We start from the raw sequence: 22,307 nt of genomic DNA on the forward strand, positions 1-22,307 counted from the left end.
TTCCCCCTGACCAAGACCCCGCTCCTGGCCTTTGGCACCGCCATCAGGAAAAGGAGGGACCCAAACAGCAAGTGCCTCTCCTGCACCTGGTGGCGGAACTTCCAGGTCAGAGATTGTTCTATGTTTCAGGGTCAGTGACAATACTGTACATTTTATTTTTGGGGCGTCTTTCTAGACACCCAAGTTCACCTTACACCATGAAAAAAATGGTAACTTCAGATTTCTCTGTGTGATGACACAGCTTCCTCCACAGGAAACAGGTCTGATTTCCTGAGCAGGAGATCAGTGATTGAGCGACTGGAGAAGGAAACTCAGAAGAATCTGATCACCTCACATGTGGAGGCAATAGGTTCTGCCCCAGTGCTCATCAGCTTCCTGAAGAGTCTGACTGATGAGTCTGTCCCATGTCTTTCAGTAACCTTGTATTCACATTACACAACCAGCTAGGTGGCAGGGGCAGCCGACAGGTTCGAGAGGCGGTCCAGTAACAAGAAAGTTAATGGCTTGAATTCAGGGGAGGCTGATGGAGATAGAAATCGGAGGACCGGCTCATTGCAATGCATGGAATGGAATAAGGAATGGTATCAAACATGTGATACCATTCCCCCTTCCATTCCATGCATTACAATGAGCCCATCCTCTGCCTCCACCAGTCTCCCCTGCTTCAATTTGAAGTCAAGTACTATCATGTTTTAACTGTGAATTCACACCAGTGAGTGGGCAACCACTTACAAGACGTTTTTCTCATCTTGTATATCTTTTTTTAGCCAGTGGAAGGTGATGCAACAGGGAGTTTTTCTATCCATGTTCACTGAGTAATACTCGAAGAGTAGAATCAAGAATGAAGAATCTTTCAGTGTATTTTAATTGAATCACATTTGATTCTAGTTTAAATAGAACATGACAACAGAAATTGAAAAAGCGAAGCCTTTGATGTGACCATATAGTTATCATATAGTATACAAAGGTCACTGGTCCAAAGTAATGGACTTTATGAGGAATAGTGTGTAATTTGAAAAGTACCGCTAGAATTTCTTGACCAAAATAGTACACTCTCTTTGTTCAATACAGCTTACGTTCAAGCAGCTATCCATGCTATGCTTGAGGATTCTCAAAGTCGTGACCCAGGCGACCCTTCAGATCATACTTCCAGCCATAGCAAGAATTCTGGGAGTCAACCTGAGTGTGGTGCAACCTCCCCAGAGTTCCAATGCTGAGAACTCCATAGTCCTCAACGAGCGAGAGCGGAAGCTTATGATCAGTGAGATCATCTACTGCTCAAAGGAAGCGAGGAAGAGCAGTAACGGCCGGCGCAACCTGAGATCTGCCCGCAAATCCGCATCATACTCAATCATCTCAAAAAAGGTATGTTCATATTCTAAAAATGCTTAATCAAATTATATTCTGACTGCATACAGTACTTGTCACTTTGCATCAACACTTTAACAGTGTAACTTTCATACCTGGAGAAGAATTCAGTCCCAGCACTTATTTGTGAACTAAGATGATGGGTCTTGGGGAATATCACCTTTTTTGTTTTCTGTTTGTTGTCTTTATGTTTATGTTGTCCCAAATGTAACATCCGGGAATCAACTGCAAAATTGATTTGGATAAACGCAACAGCTTAATACAGTAGCATGTACACTCACCGAACACTTTATTAGGAACACTATACTAATACTGGGTAGGGCCTCCCTTTGCTCTCAGAACAGCCTCAATTCTTCATGGCATTGATTCCACAAGATGTTGGAAACATTCCTTTGAGATTCTGGTCCATGATGACATGATTGCATCACACAATTCCTGCAGATTTTTCAGGTGCACTTTCAAGATGTGAATCTCCTATTCTACCACATCCCAAAGGTGTTCTATTGGATTCAAATCCGGTGACTGGGAAGGCCACTGAAGAACACTGAACTCATTGTCACGTTCATGAAACCAGTTTGAGATTACTTTTGCTTTGTGACATGGTGCACTTTCAAGATGTGAATCTCCCATTCTACCACATCCCAAAGGTGTTCTATTGGATTCAAATCCGGTGACTGGGAAGGCCACTGAAGAACACTGAACTCATTGTCACGTTCATGAAACCAGTTTGAGATTACTTTTGCTTTGTGACATGGTGCATTATCATGCTGGAAGTAGCCATTAGAAGATGGGTAAATTGTAGCCATGAAGGGATCCTCATGGTCAGCAACCATACTCAAATAGGCTATGGCATTCAAGCGATGATTGATTGGTATTAACAGGCCCAAAGTGTGCCAAGAAAACATTCCCCACACTATTACACCACCTCCACCATGAGAAGGTGTACAGGTGTTCCTAATAAAGTGTTCGGTGAGTGTATATTATTAATCATTAGAATGACTTAAAGGTAGACTCTGTGATATGATGTCACGCCTGTGAAAACAGAGCAACTTTCATTACAGATATTGTAGTGAACAAGAGTGAAGAGAGCGTTGACTCATTTCACTGCCCTCAGACATAAGATGGCATTCAACTCTACAGTGTAACCTTTTCCTCCTTTCTCTGAAATGTCTTTGGTTTGGATTAGGATTTTTTACTTTGAATTTTGGATACTCTGCCGCAACACACTCTATTTTCTAGTCTGTTGCATCCATAGAGAGTCTCTGGCAGTGTCGCCCCACTCGTTTTTGCTATGATGTCATAACCAATAGATAACCTTTAAGCTTAGTCGGCTAAAGCAGTCTTGAGTCATGTAGATGACCCAGGTTTGATACCCAAACAGGTACATCTGCATGACATATACGATTTTTGTTTGTTCTTCAAGGTCCATTGTAACATTACATTGTAAAGGAGTGGCTCCCCTTGCTGAGCCCCTCAAAGATCTTTTCGGGAGAACGGAGGAGAGTTTCCTACAGCCCCTAATTGGTAGCAGCTCCTCCTCAAGTTCATCACAGTTGACCCACGCTCTGATTGGGGAGTTGGTTCACCAGCTGAACACAGGGGTCTCTGTGGCTATCCAAGCCAGCTCTGGGAAATGAAATCCCCTTTGAATCTCAGCTGTGACATGGAGGCCAGCAAGAGGTTGATCCGTGTGGCCTCAACCCAACTACAGGCCTTGGTGAGCAGCTTCGAGGGACAAGCCATGCAGGATCAGTCACCACAGCAGGATTGGTTTGAAATTGAGCACCTCTTGGTCCCAGTGACAGGCGAGGTCATCGATGCCATCGTGGCCACCATGGAGATGATGGAGATTACAAAGGATGATGATCTGCTATCAAAGTTGGCCAAGAAAGTAAAAATCCTGGCTTCTCAGTGTCAAATTGGAATCAAAGATTACTTTTTTTCTGGCGAGTCTAGATGAGACAAGTGACTCTTTGAAAGAGAACAGATCATCTACCAGTGTCGTCGCCAGAACTGCCAGATCCTTCAAAGCGACCAAGGTGCTGAGTGCCATTCTCATGACAAAAGTCAGCAGCCATTCTAGCTTGGCTCACATTACCCGGCCTTCTAGTGCCTTTGCCAAACTTTGCCAGTGTTTCAAGACTGAGGCTTCTCCATCAGCCAACACAGCTTTTACCCCAGTGTTCTCCAGAGCCTCTGGACTTGTAAAGGCATTTGTGGGGGAAATGGAGACCATGATGCAGCCTTTTGAGACCCCATGTGAAGCCGGAGACAGAGGACATTCTGCAGCCTGTGGAATGTATAGCCGGATGCAGGCTAAGCTGAGGGACCTCTTCACCCTCCCACTGTTCTCACAGGATGAGAGCCTGACACATACTTCCCCTCAAGAGCATACAGAGACTCTGGAAAAGGACACAGTATCAGTTTCTGAGCTCCAACAGTTCAACAAAACAGCTGACACAACAAAAGGACAGCTCCACAGATCTTTCAGGTCTCTCAGAAGGATTTCCAGTGAGAGCTCCCAAACTATACCACCTCTCAGTTGCCCTGATCTCCACCACTCAAGAGGTCATCAACGTGATTGTGACTGTTTACAAGTCCGAGGTTACTGAAGTAGAAAGCACATCCTCAACTGTACCCAGTTCTTTGGATGAGTCCCTTGAGGCCTGTTCGTTTGTGGATGGCGTAATATCAGAACTGGATAATTTCTCAATTTCCAAGTCCCCCTCACCTGATGACATGATTGAGCTGACCTCTAAGCTTAGTTCAAAAGAGAGTGCAACAAGCAGCAAAGTCTCCCAGGCCTCCTTTTGTCTGTATGCATGGATAAACTCTCTAGTCCAGAGTTTCAGACTACAGCGATAGAGGCAGTGAGTGAGGTGCTCATTAGATCTGTAAAGACTCCATCTGATTCAATCTCTTTTATCAGTCTATCAACAACCTCTCAGCATACAGACTCAACCGCTTTGGGAATAGTGATAACCTTTGTAAACAGTATAAGAGGCATGTTTGAAGGCACAGGGTTCAGGGTTCGTCCATCAGAATCTGTGTTACTGGAGTGGAGTGAGCAAGTCTCAGAGGCAGAAGAAATCCCATCCACAGGTTTACAACACATTGTGGAAATCTCAGAGGAGAAACTTTGGTCCACAGCAAAGTCCATCTTCCACAACATGCAGAAGATAATGAAGGATTTCTTAACCGGGCTAAAGCAACCAGGCCTCAAAGCTTCTACAAGGGTATCTTCTAAAAAGACGGTTTGTAAAATCCTGACTACTATTCAGGATGAGTTATCAAACTCTGCTGATAAGAAGACCTCAAGGGAGTTGGATCAGATCAAACACATGGTTGGAGCCATGTTTATGGAAGTCGAATAAAGTGAGTTTGACATTGAATCAGTCTGTCATGTGCCAGAAAGGACCTCCTCCTCAACTTCTTGTAGGGTTAGTAGGTCAAAATGGGAATTGGAGGACATTCCTGGAGTGCTCCTTGGAAGTCCCATTCCGGATTAAGTGCCTGACATAACATTCCCCATCACCAGGAGCTCCACCATCAACACCAGAGATGCTACAGAGCATGAAATGTCTTTGTGTGAAGTCAGGCAAACTATGAGTTTAAGCCTAACCCTAACCCTAACCCTAACCCTAACCCAAACCTAACCCTAGCCACATCGTTGACAACTTGATCGAGATGGCTCAACCAGGGGTAAAAGGGCAGACCAGCTCTCCCCACCCGGATAAGACAGCTACTCTTAAAAAGATGGAGAATCTTATCTTCCAAGGGAAGGTTGACACTCTCTCACAAGACCTTTAGGATACAGTTCAAAGTCTCCTTGAGAGCAGCAACACTCCTTGGATGGCTTCAGCAGCAGGGAGGAGTTTATCTGATTCAGCATTGACAAAGTGCGAGCGTGGAGACAGACATGCCAAGAACTCCATCTCCTTTGAGCTCCTGTATATATTTGCCATCTTGCCTGATCTCTCCCTCATCATGGGGGTTGGATATGGGAGACTCCCTGCCGCATCCATCAACCAGTGTGTTAAGCTGCAAAAGCTCAGGAACATTCTCCTGCACTTCAACAGCCTTAGAACTGGGTCACAGCTCATCTGCTGGCTCTTTTAGCTCTTCACAAGTGTACAATGAAGCTGTGAGTTTATTTACAAATGTCATGGTGAATCAGGTGATGGAGACCCTTTCTTTGGACTCACAGACCATGTCAGATCTTGTGAAGTCTACACCAGATGAATCTCAGGATCTAACGAGCGAGATTCTGATAAAAACAGCCAGCAATAGATCAAGTGACAAATTATCTCCTGGACTGACTCCCTCTGGCACTAGCATGGAAACTCTGACACACTGAACGGAGTTGAGCTTGACATTAAAGGGAAAGAGGAAGTAATGTCCAATAAGATGTCAACAATGGGGCGAGGGTTAGGGTTAGGGTTAGGCTTAAACTCATAGTTTGCCTGACTTGACACACAGGTTTCCTCTCTTCGATCAATTTCTTCAAATCAGTCATCCACCCCTGACATTGGCAGTGCAACAATGTCCCCTGTCCAAGCCTTGTTTTAATGTAACAACGATGATTTCACCAGCCTAATCACCATACTGGTGATTCAATTGTTAACCAAGATCAAACCCCAAGATGGAACTCCAGATGACAGACATCACAGAATTGTCTCAACACCTTATCAGACATGCCCTGTCTGAGTTCTGTGCTGCCTCAGGCTGCTCATGGGCCGAGCCCTATCCAATGGACGTGCCCATTCACAGGGTCTTCAGGGCTATCTACAAAGACCTGCTGGAGGAGTTTGGTTCCGACAGCGTGCTCCAGACAACCATGGAGTCCTGGTGAAATCCCTGACAAAGTCACTTCTAGAGCGGTATAATGAAGCATCAAGAACAGCTTCTGCTTCATCTGACCCAGTCGACCAGTCTGTCTTACCTAATGAGACTAAGGGCAAGGCTGGACAGAAACAGAAAAGGACGTTCCTTCAGCTTCAGTTTTAAGGTAAAGGCAAAGGCCACACTTTGCATATGATAGATCGTGTACCAGGGTTGTACCTGTTGCTGACTTCTTGTCTGAAAAATTGTGTAATCGTGGCAATTATTGTCCTACTACTGAAGGGGGAGGCATCAATTCTGCCCCCCTTCACTCCCAGTGCTTACATATCTGATATGTATGGTTGTTAGACCATACAAAAAAATGGTCTAACAACTATGTTCGTCCTTCTATATTCCGATTAGGTTCCGTCCTGTTTTATTTAGGTGTTTATGATGGGAGTCATGGGATAGATGCTTGAGATGTATTTGTAACTTTAGTATTCTATAGTGTATTCACATCTAAAACCAATTCAACATTTTACATGTGCTGTAGGTCTTTGAATGTTGTCATTGTTGCTTTGAAGTTCAAAACGTTGATATGCCTTTTGTAAGTTGTTCTCTCTTCCAACGTTTAACACTCCAAGAGTGACAAGGGCCAGAGCACAATGACCGCTGCCAGTGTACATTGCAAAGGTAAGGATAGTTGGGAGATAATGTAGTCGACTTCACTGTTTTGTTTTTTTATTGTTGTTTAGTAATACATAAATCAAGTCGAACACCCAAAGCTTGACTTTTTAACACAAGCAATTGCCTATTATTTCAAATACCATAGCACTCAAACATATATGTAACTTGTTTGTTTTTGTCACATATTTTGGACTTAAAATGATCATGTTGAATATAAACATACTGTAAGTGAACTGAAGTTATCGCATCTCTCTCTCTCTTTCTCCTGTTTGTAGCAGCATGCATGTCTCCAGAGGCTCTTGAAGAGGCCCTTCCCCCTATCTCTCAGCCTGATGAGAAACCTCTTTGTTAGGGTCTTCTCAGCAATGTTCAAATGCCCAAGGAACCCATTCAAACACTTCTTGAGCAAGACCCTGTAAACGGCTCTAGTTCCTGTAGACAAAGCTGCAGTCCTTCTTGTTACTAAACCCACACCCACCCACCTCACACATACGCAACCCGGAAACTCCGCCTCATACATCTCATCACCCCATCACTACCCCACACATCCACCTGAAACCCCCCTCACCCAGCTATAATATACACACAAAACTCACCCACCTATCAAAACTCATCTCACATACCTATTCAACTGCAAAACCCATCTCTGGACCAGGACCAAAGTAATGCATCCTTCTCTAACCCAACAGCTTTCATCATTAAATGCATTGATTTTATTGTTATTTCTGTCATCTGTGAGACACAGTTGTAGTGATGCTGACAGGAAGGAAAAAGAACACTCACCTATTCTATGTTGTCCACACGTCTCTTGCAATGGCAGTGGTTGTGTAGTTTCGATCCTGTTGTATGGGAAGTATTCTAAGACGCTGTTATAGTGTAATGGTGGTTCTTACATTCTATGACAATAGGAAATAACTGATTCTATTGATCTTATTCACCCCAAACCCTAAGAGTGTGATATTGCATCAACCGTAATATATGTGAACTTGTAAGCATTATTGTGATGTCATTGTCATTCATAAATTAATATATGTTTTACATTCATTCATGTTCCTTGAGTGAGAAGGTTGTGCGATTTGAAGTGCATTTATTCAAGTACTATAACTGAATAGCCTTTTTTCCGACACCAATTTTGATTAAACTTTGGTGAATGACGGGCCTTGCCATACAGGTGGCTCTCTACCCCTGCCCATCTGAATTATCAACCAATCAGAAAAAAGAGAGGTCCCCCAGCTAAAGTTGAATGTAACTTTATAATGTAAAGTTGAAACGTAAACATGAATGAAGTCAGAGAGGGACATGCAAAGCATATAAGGTCTTTGATGAAGTTCATACTATCTCTGATAGTAAACGTATCCACATTGTAATCGTTTCTCATTCATGAAAACATTCCTAAGGAAATAAGATGAATGAATGAATAAAAGCCTAACATACACATAGCCTAACCTCAAATGACTACACATTATTGTAACATGTTTGCAGGTGGGAATGCGCATTTAGTAATATATGTATTTCGTCCCAGATGTGAAATCAAGTTTGAAAGACAAGTGGGCTAACCATCAAATATGGAATATCGCTTCTCAGTTCTCAGTTCTCCCTCTCATACCCCTCGTGCTCTCAGCAGCTGAGGCGGAAGTAACCAATAGTGACTCGGAATGCCAGAAGCATTAAAATCCCAGAAATCTGAAGCCACGCCCCTCTACTGAGGTACGAAAGTTACGTTTTCCCATTGACCCTCAATACATATAGCTTACTGTTGGCCCCTTTCGACATTCGCTGTTGTTGTTATTTTTATGTTTCAATAAACTTTGTCATGAGTTTGGGGTATCATTGTCAAAATAGTTAGTAGTCATCACCATCATAATTGTAAAATGTTCATATTTTTAATGAAATATTCTATGATATTCATATTCAAATATTCAATGAAATAGTTGAAATCCAACTATGATGAAAGGCACCAATAGTCTGGTCGAAAAGCAGGTTTAAATTTAGGCCTGTAGGGGGCATGTCTCTTGCAAATGTTTGGTAGCAACTGGATTATCTAGGAGAATAGCCCCAGGTGTATACTAATTGATACTCTAGTCGCAGGGTGAATCTAGGTTGCAATGAGGATCATCTCTTTAACACCTGTATCTGATTTAACAAAAGACCAGCTTATGGTCATCCCATTCAGAATGGTGGTTGCCATTCACTCGCTGAGTCATTTTATATGAAGTCTATTGATGGCTGCCGAGCCGTTTGTGTAACAGCAGGTTTGGCCCGTATGACAAACCTTAACTGGTGGCTCTCCAGCAACATGCCATGTCTTCCTCCTTTATTTGGAAGCTCCCAGCAAGCAGCACTCTCCTAAATGAGAAAATGGGCTATTGGGTCTCTGTTGCCCTACAATGTCCTTTAATCGATCATGTTCTCTCTCCTGCAACTCGTAGATATACAGCCATGATTTTTCTGTATTTCCTGGGCCGCTTTATTACAATCTTCTATGAACCCAGGGTGCATAACTACTCACACTCATCTGTTATGTCAGATGCTAAACTGTCCCAGCTATGAGCATGGTCATTGTAATTAAGTGGTGTGTGTGAAAGTGTCCTCAAGCTGATGGAAAGCAGCAAGGCTTTACCCTTCTCATTATATGTGTGTGTGTGTGTGTGTGTGTGTGTGTGTGTGTGTGTGTGTGTGTGTGTGTGTGTGTGTGTGTGTGTGTGTGTGTGTGTGTGTGTGTGTGTGTGTGTGTGTGTGTGTGTGTGTGTGTGTGTGTGTGTGTCAACACTGGGGGCAGAGGACATAGTGAGAGAGCCTCAGTGGTTTGAATACATTAGATGCATTTCACAGATAACACATTTATGTTGTGTAGGTTTGCCCTATCTGTTTCCTTCAAGGGTGACGATGGAAATAAATAATCTGACTGAAAAAGATACCATTATGTACACACATTGTGTTGCTTCTGAGCCAACAGCATTTACAGCATACTGTAAAAAGGTACCTTTCCGACTAAAGTGCATACTTTGTACTTAGTGAGTCTGAAAAGCTGTTTCTGAAATTCAGCTGGGATTTGTGAAGTGAACTCAATGTTGAACATTTTTAAAAAAGGTGTCCCATTAATAACTAATGACCATTAATGTTTTATGGTGCCAGTGAACGGATAAATCTGACTGCATACACCATTCATTCCACCTGGAGGACTCCAGCTGTGTTTCTGTTTTCTGCTAGGCCGGTAACAAGAAAATGCTTCAATACATGTTGTTTTGCCATGTCAAATGAAATACTGCAGCTTGCCATTCACACTCAAGACGACAGGACTTAGATAGGGTTGGCATTAGTCAGACAGAGTTAGCTAGCTAGCTAGTTAGTTAGTTAGTTAGCTAGCTAATTAGTTAATTACTTAGTTATTTACTTAGTTAGCTAGCTAGTTGGCATTAGTCGGACTGAGAGTACATACATGGGCAGTGGGCACTGTATTGTGTGGACATGGTACTGTATCGCCACAGGACACTTGGAGGGCTTGATTAAAAAGTATCTTGGATAATTAAATATGGCTGTTCTATTGCCAGGGTGTGACAGGTGGAGGCTGAAGCCTCTAATGAAGTCTCCTGGCTCTCTAGGTAGAGCCACTGGGCCTCTGAAGAGTACAGCACACACCTGGGGAGAGGCACCACATGGGCCTGAATACGCATGCACGCACACGCACGCACACGCACACGCACGCACGCACACACACACAGGCACGACACATTTTAGAAACTGTTTTGGCTATTCTAAAAATAAAAGTCATCAGACAAAGACTTGGTCTAATCTTTATACATGATAATAGTCACCAGTTAAGATACACATACATGTATACTACGAGAACACAGAAGATACAGATACTGATTTTTTTTTTTTACTGGTTTTACCTAACCTGCAGGTCGGGGAAGAGCCGGTCATGGGTTTGTCTTCAGGGAAGCGAGGATAGAGAGTAAACCACCCTGTGACCTGAGGCTGGCAGAGGAGTGAGAGAGACCTTGATGGACTCTATTTTAACAGTGTAAAAAAACAGTCTTAGCACAAACGTGGGCGCTGGCAGGGTGTGTCTGAAATATGAGTGCTATTTTCAAGGCCAGAATTTTTCAGCGCAACAGATGGCACTTGACCTGCTCATTGTTGTGAAAACACGCCTCTTTTACTGAGCAGACGAGACAGTGTTCCAGCGCCGTGGTAATTTTACCTGTTCCCGCAGACACAAATTGCCAATACGCCTGCGAGAACACTTGTGTCTGTTTTGCGCAGGCTGAAAATACAGCCCCTTGTGTTTGTCTTTGTGACTTCTGACTTTGTGACTCAGATATGTCTGCCAAAACTGGTCAATTGCAGTGTGTGGGGAGACAAAAAGGGTTCATCGTAGATTCCCATTTGATGCACACTTGATGTAGCATGGGGCTACACTACCATCCAACATAGGTGGGCTAGTAGTGCCCATCTATGCGAGTGTTGGGCACTGGCAAGTGTTTATGGCTTGGTGGTGGTTGGTGTTGTTGTTGTTTTGATCAGACTCTAGCTCAGCCTTGCTCAGTGAAGACAAACCCACTGAGAGAGCCTTTCTGCACACGGCTCATTATTGCTTTACAGTAACAAAGCGTTGTGTGTACATGGACGCACAGTGCAGAGTCATGGAGAGAAGGGAGGCTGGTGGAAGTAGAAATCGGAGGACAGGTTTCAATCATGTGTTTGATACCATTCCTCATTCCATCCCTAGCATTACAATGAGCCTGTCCTCCGATTTCTAGCTCCACTAGCCTCCCCTGATGGAGATCAATGGATGAAGAAGGGGTAGAGGAGAACAGACCTGAACTGTGTGGTCCTTTACTATCACCAAGGGAAGGATCAGACTGGCATGAGAGGGGGGTCATTTGTACTTAAGCAGTGGATGAGAGAGCTATAGGAACTATGGGTCTGCAAAGCCTTGGCACAACTTAAGCTGGGTAATGATAGCGCTATCTGCTAGCTTTCTTAGTTATGGCTTGTAGTTTCTTAATGGAGGATCTGCGTCTCATACATGAGAGGTAACTATAGCGGTCTATGAGGGCGGCCATTTTGGAATCTCACGTTGATTGTCCCTCGAGGGGCTTTCGAAATGCTTCCCAGCATTTCAGTCCCCATGTTCCCATATCCCTCAGGCACTGCTAATGTACACGGCTCTCCCTTCAAAGGTGTCACATGAACAGAATAACAGTACAGTGCTGGGGGCTCTGAAGCATGATATTATTATCCACACAGAATATTGTGCCACCATCCTTGCTGACCTTAGTGGTGATTTAAATATTAGACGACATGCATACTCTCAACACACACACGCACACTAACACACTCACTCACTCACTCACAACATGTACGCCTGCACACATTTGCACATACATTTACATAATGTGATTTTACTACAATTCCAATACAGTACATAATTGGTGCCCCGTGTGAGGATTTTTTTGGGGAGGGGAAAGATGTGCGCTTTTCTTAATCTCGCGAAGCATAGAGCTCCAAAAAAGCTGGTGATGGGGGAGTTGGGGATTAGGGGGGACTTAGGGCATTTGATGACCACCTTCACCTTTATATGCTTAACATGATGTTTCATAATGGGTGTGAACATGGTAATTTGTCTGTAATTTCTGGAGAGTCAGACACAGTTGTAGCTTATGTTAGAGAGAGAGATCCGGAAGCATCTCTTTGCCTCTAGTGAGAGAGACAAGGCAGTGCACTTATCCACATCCTGATCACCTGGTTACAATGCTCCTATATGCAAAGGACATGACGAAAAGCTGATAAAGCTTTAAAATGTTTCCTCTCCCGGGATGAAACCACGTATTATCTCTAGGTTTACTGACTCACAAAAGGGACTGAGTGGGGTTTTTGTTGTTGTTGAAGAGGTAATGTAGCTACTGTACATTCCACACAGCGCAGGCGGCCGGGAAAGGAGCGTCTCCAGAAGTCCAGAAGACCACTGCAGTCTCAGTCTGTCCCACTGGCCCGGTCCAGCCATGAAGCTCCTAGGAGACGCTCCATGTACATTCTTGAGCGTGAATACATTCTGCTCTCTGGGAATGACTTTCCTTGGACATGACTCTCCAAATTCCCTTCTTCTAATAAACCCAGATCTTCATGTTGTGTGGAGGTCACAGAGCATCTGATTGCTAGGGGTTGGAAGGAGCAGTGGAGGATGAAAGTGACTAGGAGGAATTGTGGGTACTGTATTTCTTTGTGTGACCCGGGCCAGTTGGGGAGTTGGTTGGGTCACTCATCATACCCTCTTTGTCCTTGTCTCCTGCCCCTGGGAACTCTGTGGTAATTTGAGGGGTGGTTTAAAAAGAAAAAGAAGGAAATGGCACAGTGTAACAGTGTGTTAGAACTTGAGAAAAGCTCTGGGATGGCACAAGCAATTCCTGTTTTTCGTATATTATGAACGGGGTGTTTTCCCAACACTGAGACTGATCTTTCTAAATATTCTAAAAAGGTTGCCTGGGCCAGGATAGTGAGAGCACCTGAGACAGAACTGAGTCATCTCTAGCAGGTTTGTTCAAGAGAATTTTGATACTCTTTACATTTGAAAAATGGTGAGATTAAGAGATAAAGATTAATTCACGGGTGCAATTGTCAAACAACCGATTAAATCTGTGACATTGATAATATTACAGTAATGCTCCATTGATAAGGAAGTTATAAAGCAGCATAGTAAGTCGTATGGTATGAGTCTATATTGTAAGGGTAAACTTACTTACTGAGGCTAGAAATTCCCATACATTTTCTGGTCAGGGAATAGGCTTGAGTGACAAATATGAAAGGCACATGTTCTGCTGCTTTTGTCTAAACTATCCTGGCCCCATATCTGGCAACATCCTAACAGGGCACTTATACACACCGAGCCTGTTGGGAAGGTCCTGTCGTCCATGAGAATATCTCATGTTGTTTCATGTAAACGTTAACTCAATCTGATAGGCATGAGAGGCAAGACGGACTGGTCTGCCCCGACGTCACCCAAAACTATATATAGAATATAATTTCTTAATAATATCCCCTTCTGGATGGCATTATCTCCCATTGTACACCCATCTGGGAATACATATCACTCTATATGTTGGATTTATTCAGGTAAGCGACCGCTAATCTTATAATCCTGTATTAAGTGCTCCTGTCTATGGAGATGGAGTGGGTGGATAATGTGTGTCTGTTCCATTATGTGTCTGAGAGAACAGAGTGTGTCTGCTGCAACAGGAGCCAGGAGCAGGAGTTGTTTGGCCTCCTCATGTGGGTTGTGTGGCTCTGGGAGGGGCAGGTGCAGGCCAGGCCTTGGAGAAGGGAGGTGGAGGGGGGGTTTGATGGTGCCATAGTGTCCTGGGTGAGGAGCTTATGATGGCTAGACGGATGAGTGACTGACTGTAGCCAGAGGGGGGGTGGTGGGGGGCAGGAGAACGAGGAGATGGCAGAGAGGTCACATTAGACCCTGCTGCCCTGGGGTAGATGGGGCAGGGCCACCCCGGGCCTCCTGTCGGGGCAGCGCTGGGGGTAGGGCACACTGCGGCACGAGTGCAGCAGGCCTGGGAGCTCCCTGGGGGCTCTGCCCGCACGCCGGGACCCCCACCTGGGGTTCACGCACTCCATCCTTCGGGTGCGCCTCCCTGCGTGACCAAAGAGGGCGGCCGCCTGGGGCCATTGTCCATCCGAGCCGGGCTCTTGGTAGGCGGGGACGCAGGGCTTAGGCTGGGGCTTGTGCCTGCTAGACCTGTGGAGGTCCTCTTCTAGGTAGGGTCGCCAGGCCGCCCCCGGGCTAGAGGCAGACGTGAGGTCCTGGGTGAGGAGGCCAGCGGAGGGGGGTGGTGGGTATGAGGAGACCGGGGGGAGCCTGATCCGGCCTTCCTCCGCTCCCAGCACGGGCCCCAGCAGGCTCAGACTGGTTCTGTCCGTAAACGAGTCCATGCGGTCTTCGTAGCCCAGGTCTGCCGGGGCTGAACACTGCTGCAGGGGCCAGCTGCCCCGCCCCTTCCCCCCGACGTCGGTTGCGGTTCCTTCGTCCTGACAGCCCAGATCCTCCTCTTCCTCCACCTCGGCGGGCACCTCCTCCTCGCCCTCCTCCGCCGGCCCCTCTTCCTCCTCCCCGTCTTCGGCCGGCGGGGGGGAGCGGGGGTCCCGGAGGAAGACCACGATGACAGTGATGTTGTCGCTGGAGCCGGCATCACGGGCCGAGGCCACCAGCTTGTGGGCCACCATGGTGCTGTCTCCACTGTTCTCCTGGAGGTGGTCGCTGACCACCCGCACCGCCTCGTCAGGGGTCACCGTGTCGTAGAAGCCGTCGCACGCCAGAATCAGGTAGTCCTCCGTGCCGTCCAATGGGAACGTCTGGTTGTCGGCGTCGCCAGAGATGTAAGGCTTGTGCTCCGCGTCACCTGTCAGCCAATGAGAGAAATGCCACAGTAGGGTCAGAGAGAGGAAACCAACTGTCTGGTCTACTACTGGACTGTATGGATGGCAGAAAACAACAATTTGTTCGTGGATAAGTCGATTTCATTATTCACATTTACAATGTTAAATGTACATACTCTACCAAATAAAATAGACTTCGCTCATATTTACTAAACCTCACTCTCACTGATTCTCACTCTAACTAGCCCTCAGTCTCACTAACCCTCAGTCTCACTAACCCTCAGTCTCACTAACCCTCACTCTCACTAGCCCTCAGTCTCACTAACCCTCAGTCTCACTCTCACTAGCCCTCAGTCTCACTAACCCTCAGTCTCACTAACCCTCAGTCTCACTCTCACTAACCCTCAGTCTCACTAACCCTCAGTCTCACTAACCCTCACTCTCACTAGCCCTCAGTCTCACTAACCCTCAGTCTCACTAACCCTCAGTCTCACTCTCACTAGCCCTCAGTCTCACTAACCCTCAGTCTCACTCTCACTAACCCTCAGTCTCACTCTCACTAACCCTCAGTCTCACTCTCACTAACCCTCACTATCACTAACTCTACTCTGTACTAACCCTCACTCTGTACTACCCCTCACTAACTCTACTCTGTACTACCCCTCACTAACTCTACTCTGTACTAACCCTCACTAACTCTACTCTGTACTAACCCTCACTCAAACAATCATGACTCGCATGCAACTCAATAGGATTTTTAGTATATCCAACTACTTTAGAGGAAACGTTTGTACCGATTAAAAGAGCTTTGGGATTTGGGAACAGCAAATCACATTAGGTGTCCTTCACTCTGTCGCCACTGAAATAACTACTGGTTAAGAAGACGAGTAACCTAGCTTTAAAGGGGCAATCTGGGATTTGAAAAACAACAAAGTGGTCACCCCGCCACTTTTTTTTTGGTAAACAGCCGAGGTATGGGGTTGGAGAAGTGTCATCACTCTCAAATATGTAGATGGAGACACATAGAGATAGATGCAAAGACTGACCATCCATGAGATCAAAATGATAGTTTGAACGATGTTTTGAAGCTATACAATGTTTGTTTACCATTACATTGTTTACAAACTATGGAGTTAAACTAAGCTAAACTAAGTTATATTCTTCAAGAACCAATGGCTGTATAATTAATTTAAAAGTCAAGAAATGGATGTACCTATCCCAGACTGCACCTACTTACTCATACTTTGAGGCGTTGTGTCCATTTTCTCAAGCAATAGTTTTGATGTAAGATTATTGAGGTATTGGGATTTTCACCACAAACGCCAGGTTGGAGGGAACCTAGCCACTAGTTGCTTTGCACACACAGACCATGTATGTATTCTCCACTCTGTCAACGGACCCCTTGTCTGTGGCCCCTAAAATGCTACTGTGACCTCTCCGGCCTGGCTCTCCCTCAATGACAAAAATAGTTCCCACTGATTAGAGGCCACCTGCTGAGTGGTGAGTAGACTGCCTGCTGAGTGTACACACACACACACACACACTTTCTGCATGACACACTCCAATCCCTGGCTGACCTCTAATCTGTCAACATTCCTCTCATTCATGCAACACACACGCACACACACACACACACACACACCAGCTCCAACCAGAAAAGGTTCAGAGGAGATTCAGCCCACGTTTTAGAGACTACAGGCACAATACAGTCTAAATCCTATTCCAATAGATAGATGATTGTTATACCTATGGCTCTGGATACGGACAAGCTGCCATTAACCCTCCACGTGCCGAACCAGATGACACAGCCCCCCAGGGCCTCAATACGCTGCTTCTCATCCTGCAGAGAGAGAGAGAGAGAGAGAGAGAGAGAGAGAGAGAGAGAAAGAGAGAGAGAGAGAGAGAGAGAGAGAGAGAGAGAGATTAATCAATATGAACCATAACAACATTTGATAACATTTGATTAGTTAGACAGTGACATAGAAACACTGAAGTCTGCCAACATCTTCTATAGGTAATGCCCTGGTGATTGTGTATGTGTGTGGGAGAGAGACATGCGGCTCATCATTGTGGCCCAATATGTAACAGCATTTGATTAACTTACAATATGTAACAGTATTTGACTTACAGTGTGTGTGTGTGTGTGTGTGTGTGTGTGTGTGTGTGTGTGTGTGTGTGTGTGTGTGTGTTATTAGTAGTGGTGTAATCGGATTTAAAGAGGATGACTCATCATTGCGATGGGGTCAAGATGTTATCTCAAGCACCGATGTAGAACGTTTTAAGCTGTTTGTGCATGTGTGTGTGTGACAAGTGCGTGTGTGACGTGTGTGTGTGTGTGTGACACATGCGTGTGCGTGTGTGTGTGTGTGTGTTACCTCTCTGTCAGGTTTGTGAGGTTTCATCAGCTCCACATGCTGTCCCTTCCTCACCAGCATGACCTGGGAGTCTCCCAGCCAGGCCACATACAGGGTCTTCCCCCTCAGGAAGGTCACCACCCCTGTGGTCCCGCAGCGCAGGGTCTGTCTCACACACACACACACACACACACACACACACACACACACACACACACACACACACACACACACACACACACACACACACAAAGCACTTATGAGTATATGGCTCAACGTATAGAAGCATAGGACAAGGGCAAAAGGTCTTCATGACAAATGTTTAATTTATGATAAATTTATTGTTACTTTTTATAAATGAGAATGAAAATACAAGACTAAATGAAAAAAAACATTGAATCAGACATTAAAGGCATAGTTTGCTCTTAAATCAAATGTCTGTCTCAACCTTCAATCTAGTCGATACACCAAGACACTTTTGAAGTGGATTTAATCAGGTAATCCATTATATTGGAAAATATGGAAGGGCAAGTTGATATATAACCGGTATAAGGACTTAAAAAGTGTCTTGGCTGTGGTCTGGGGTGGTCCAGTGGTCTAGCACCACACATGCCCCTTCTCTACTATCTCTATCCAATAAAAACTGAAAAATACGAGAGTGGGACTACCACACATAACCTTTTAAAAAAGTAAGTGTGTAGGGTTGGGCGGTATAGCGGTAATATAGTATTATAACATTTATCAAACTGCCAAATTAAGCGATGTGTGTAACAGCGCTGCTGCCAGTCAATTACAAGTGTACTTTTAAGGTGCTGCAGGTGACCTCTTCCACCAAAGAAAAGAAAGATGACTAGCCCTAATGATTTGTTGCCTACAAAAAATGCCACTGCTGCTATATGGCAGCATTTCGGGTTCCGACCCGACGATAAAGGAAAAAGATGACGGCCAGAGATGGGGACACTAATGGGAACTAATGTACACTCACGCCTTAACCTGAAACACCCATTAACGGTCGTCAGTTAACACGACGCCATACATCTCGTTAACCGTCCACTTTGTCACAACCGACTGGAAACTATAGTCAAAATACCCACAGACTCGCTTTTCCCCCCCCAGAAAACACACGGCAGACAACATTGTTGATGCACTCCGCATGCGGATGCGAATAACGACTGACACAATGCTGCTAACTTTGCAGCCGCCATCACAGCCCTGAATTGGTTACGGCTCAACTGTTTTGGCGGAGTCTGCCGTGCAATTACCGCCGCCTTCGCTCACAGCTGGCCCCGAAAGACAGAGCTCAAAAAGAAGCAAGCGGAATTAGGACTCCCAGAGCATAGTCTCATAACGGTAACTAAATCAATATTTTATAGACAAATAATAGCCTATAGGCTATATGACATAGGACATGAGACAAGTTATATTATTACGAATGCAGTGTGTGATACTTCTTATTAAGCTATCATATTATGCTCTTCAACTGTCGAGTTTGTCAAGCTGTGATCGGGATGTAAAGTTTAAATGATTGTTTAGGCAAAATGTCATACGGTCACCACATAAATAATTCAGTTTTTCAATGTAGATTTCAAAGTATAGCCTGTGGAGCAAAGACGGCTCTCGCCAGCCCCACGCAACATATTTATTTTTTATTTTTCACAGTAATACCGAATACTCCGGTAAAATTTGAGGACGGTATAAAGGTATGAAAACAATGATACCACCCAACCCTAATCAAGTGAACTACCCCTTTAACTTTTAGATTTTTTAGTGAGCTATCTCTTTAACTCTAACCCTGCCCCTCTGCATCAGCACACCTATTATAAATGGCACCCTAACGAGGTGAGGCCCAGTTGCCCTAATCCCTTACACATGTACACAAATCTCAATCAGGGACCAGAAGTGAACTGAAGCGATGTGCACATTCAGTATGTGTAATCAGGTTGAGATAGTGAAATCACTCCTCAAGTTCAATTACCCCCACACACGCCGTCGAATTGCTAGCTTTTTTCTGGCGTAGCTGGTTTCCAGTGAGTTGTTAGAGGACGGTCACGTGTGTTGGCAGTACAGAAAACGCAGGTTTGAGACTCGTGTGATTAGTGGTCTGGGGTGGTCCAGTGGTCTAGGACCACGGCCTACAGTGCACACATCCCCATGTCGGCATGGGTTCGAATCTGACCCACGCCTCTTTACTTTCCTGTCTTTCTCCACTATCTCTATCCAATAAAAAACAAAAATAACCTTTAAAAAAAAGCGAGCGATGAAGTCATGGGGTCTCAGAGAGAGGGACCCTCTCTCCCCTTTCCAGATCAGTCAGACAGCAGCTTGTTCTGTGTGAAGTGTGGTGTGCAGACCGACCCTTACCTCACGTCTGGCCTTCGCTATGAAGTTCTTGTCGGTGACTCTGAAGGCGCGGCACAGGGCCTCTGCCGGGTCCTGGCTGAACATCTCCTGGCGCACCATGTTGACGTGGAGGTGGTTGGCAGCATAGATGGCAGCGTCCACACCCCCGTGGCCGTCAAACACCGCAAAGTAGGCCTGCTCCTCCTGGTCCTGAAGTCACACAAAAGTCAAGCGGTCAGAGGAGGTCAACAGAGTACAACCAGAGGGTGAGCAGCCAAGGTCCCTCCTTCCCTCTAGGTACTTTGGCCAAATCTCTCAAGTCCTTGCTTCCTCTCTCCTCACGTCCTCCTCCAAGTCTGAGCTTCCTCCCCTCTGGCCTTCTCCTCCAATGGGTTTTGAGACATCGAGGACAGACTTTTGAGATTCAACCTTTATGAAGTTGTGAAGAGGTTGGGTTGGTGTTCGCCACATGGCGACAGGCCCACCTTTCCCCCTGATAGGTGGAATTTTCTCTGTTTTTTTCTCACACCTCTCCAATCTTCAGACTCATGTTGATTCTGAATATGAAGTGTAATGAGGCACATCTGCGCCGATCCAATCTTAATCATCTTTGACTTTTCAAGGGAAAGTGCACATTGATCAACGTGTCCGTACAACGTCACCAGACTTGGCCATTTAGCCAACAAATATTTTGAAATGGAAAAATTGTATGGATACCCATGCTGTACGTTTCCATGAATGACATTCAAAGTACCAAGAGAATATTCAAAATCCAAATGTAACCTGCTCCATTCATCCATCTGCCTTAATTAACTGGGGTTTATTCCTCAATTAGCAGGCTTACCCAGCACTGGCACGCTTCATAGAATGGGATAAACATTTGATCCGACAGAATAATTATCTAATTATATGTGGATCCTTGGGTCTGTCTCTAGGACGTGGTGTTGGCCAGGGGCTCAGAGAGGACATGATAGAGTCCATAATCATTGGGGATGACTGACCCTAATGAACGGAAAGAGTTCAAAGGGAGGTCAGCTGGTTCCTCTGTCAGACTCTGATTACATGCCATTGGAGTGTGTGTGTGTGTGTGTGTGTGTGTGTGTGTGTGTGTGTGTGTGTGTGTGTGTGTGTGTGTGTGTGTGTGTGTGTGTGTGTGTGTGTGGGTGGGTGGGTGGGTGGGTGGGTGTGTGGGTGTGGGTGTGTTTGAGAGAGTGAGTGTGTTCAGCTTCATTTCAATGATTTTCCTCCTGGGCCTGGGGGAGCAGGATAGCGTGCAGTAGCCAATAATGCTATTAGAAGCACTTCATTCACCGGCAGCCACCTACTGGGCTATCATTTAAGACTCATGTTGGAGCTGGAATGGGAATAATTCAGATCGGAGAGTTTTATTGATCTCCCCCCGTAGCGATGCAGGGTGGTAGATTCCCTGCAGGGAAGCTGGGTTAGCCCACACAGTGTGTGTGTGTGTGGGGGGGGTCCTCTAATTAGCTTTTATGTACAGATGAATGAAGTGGCCTCTCATTCTTTGCCAGTGTGCAGGGATTTTGAAGAGCGCCATAAAATGACAGAAATTGTGGCGGCATCTTGGATCTGGGGACTGGGGGCAAAATCTGGTGGCCAAGATTAAGCTATTGATTATGTGCTCATTAGAATTCCATCTGCTCTCGGTCATGGGGTTTTAGTGAGCTCCTTTAGAGCACGCACTTTCCAAGCCACTAGGGAGGGAGTGACTGAATGAGTATGGCTCCTAACTTTCCTCTCTTGCCGTACCAGAAACTCCAATCAATGATAATTGAATCTAAAGGGTAGACACTGTCAGACAAGCAGGTCTACATTTAGAATAGACTCCTATGCCCAGTTCCATTTCCATCCGTAGCTCCTCACCCAAGGCATTATGTGTATGTCTGAAAGGCTTGGATATGTGTCCTCTGTCGAGTAAGCACTGTGACAAAGACTCCACCTAACCCTTCGGAGGGCAAGAGGGCCCATTTGACCCTATCAAACCCTTACAGATATAAAGTCAGTGCTCAGAGCTAGGAGCTAGGAGCAGATTTGGAATTGGGCCCAGAGTTGTTCTACGTGTACCTGTATGTTGAAGAGAGTGTTGAAGTCGGGGATGACGATGTGTTTGTCCTCCATCTTGCGGCGCATGTTCTTGATGGCGTGGATGGAGGTCTCGTAGTACGGCTGGGGCCGGCGGCGGTAGGGGAAGTCCTTCAGCCACAGGCAGCACGTATCACACAGCGTATTAAAGATGAGTCGGGCCAGCTTCGGCGACTCAATCTCTGAAAGAGGACACACACACACACATCACCACAGGTTTACACACGCATATGCCATATCCATGCATAG

The 22,307-nt window shown here is 45.4% G+C and overlaps 1 protein-coding gene across 1 annotated transcript in view; it reads right to left on the reverse strand.

Moving 5' to 3' along the window:
* Nucleotides 1-10,664: 10,664 nt before the first annotated feature.
* The window catches only part of ppm1e (protein phosphatase, Mg2+/Mn2+ dependent, 1E), a 47,338-nt gene continuing 35,695 nt past the window's right edge, over nucleotides 10,665-22,307 (reverse strand). Inside the window, exons 3-7 of the mRNA XM_083687928.1 lie at nucleotides 22,041-22,240; nucleotides 19,977-20,165; nucleotides 17,637-17,780; nucleotides 17,008-17,101; nucleotides 10,665-15,284 (exon numbers count right to left, since the gene is read on the reverse strand). Coding sequence (XP_083544054.1) covers nucleotides 14,338-15,284; nucleotides 17,008-17,101; nucleotides 17,637-17,780; nucleotides 19,977-20,165; nucleotides 22,041-22,240 — 1,574 coding nt within the window. The 3' untranslated portion in view covers nucleotides 10,665-14,337. The remainder of the gene's footprint in view (nucleotides 15,285-17,007; nucleotides 17,102-17,636; nucleotides 17,781-19,976; nucleotides 20,166-22,040; nucleotides 22,241-22,307) is intronic.

This window comes from Argentina silus (genome assembly GCF_951799395.1).
Source record: "Argentina silus genome assembly, chromosome: 2".
Lineage (NCBI taxonomy): Eukaryota > Metazoa > Chordata > Actinopteri > Argentiniformes > Argentinidae > Argentina > Argentina silus.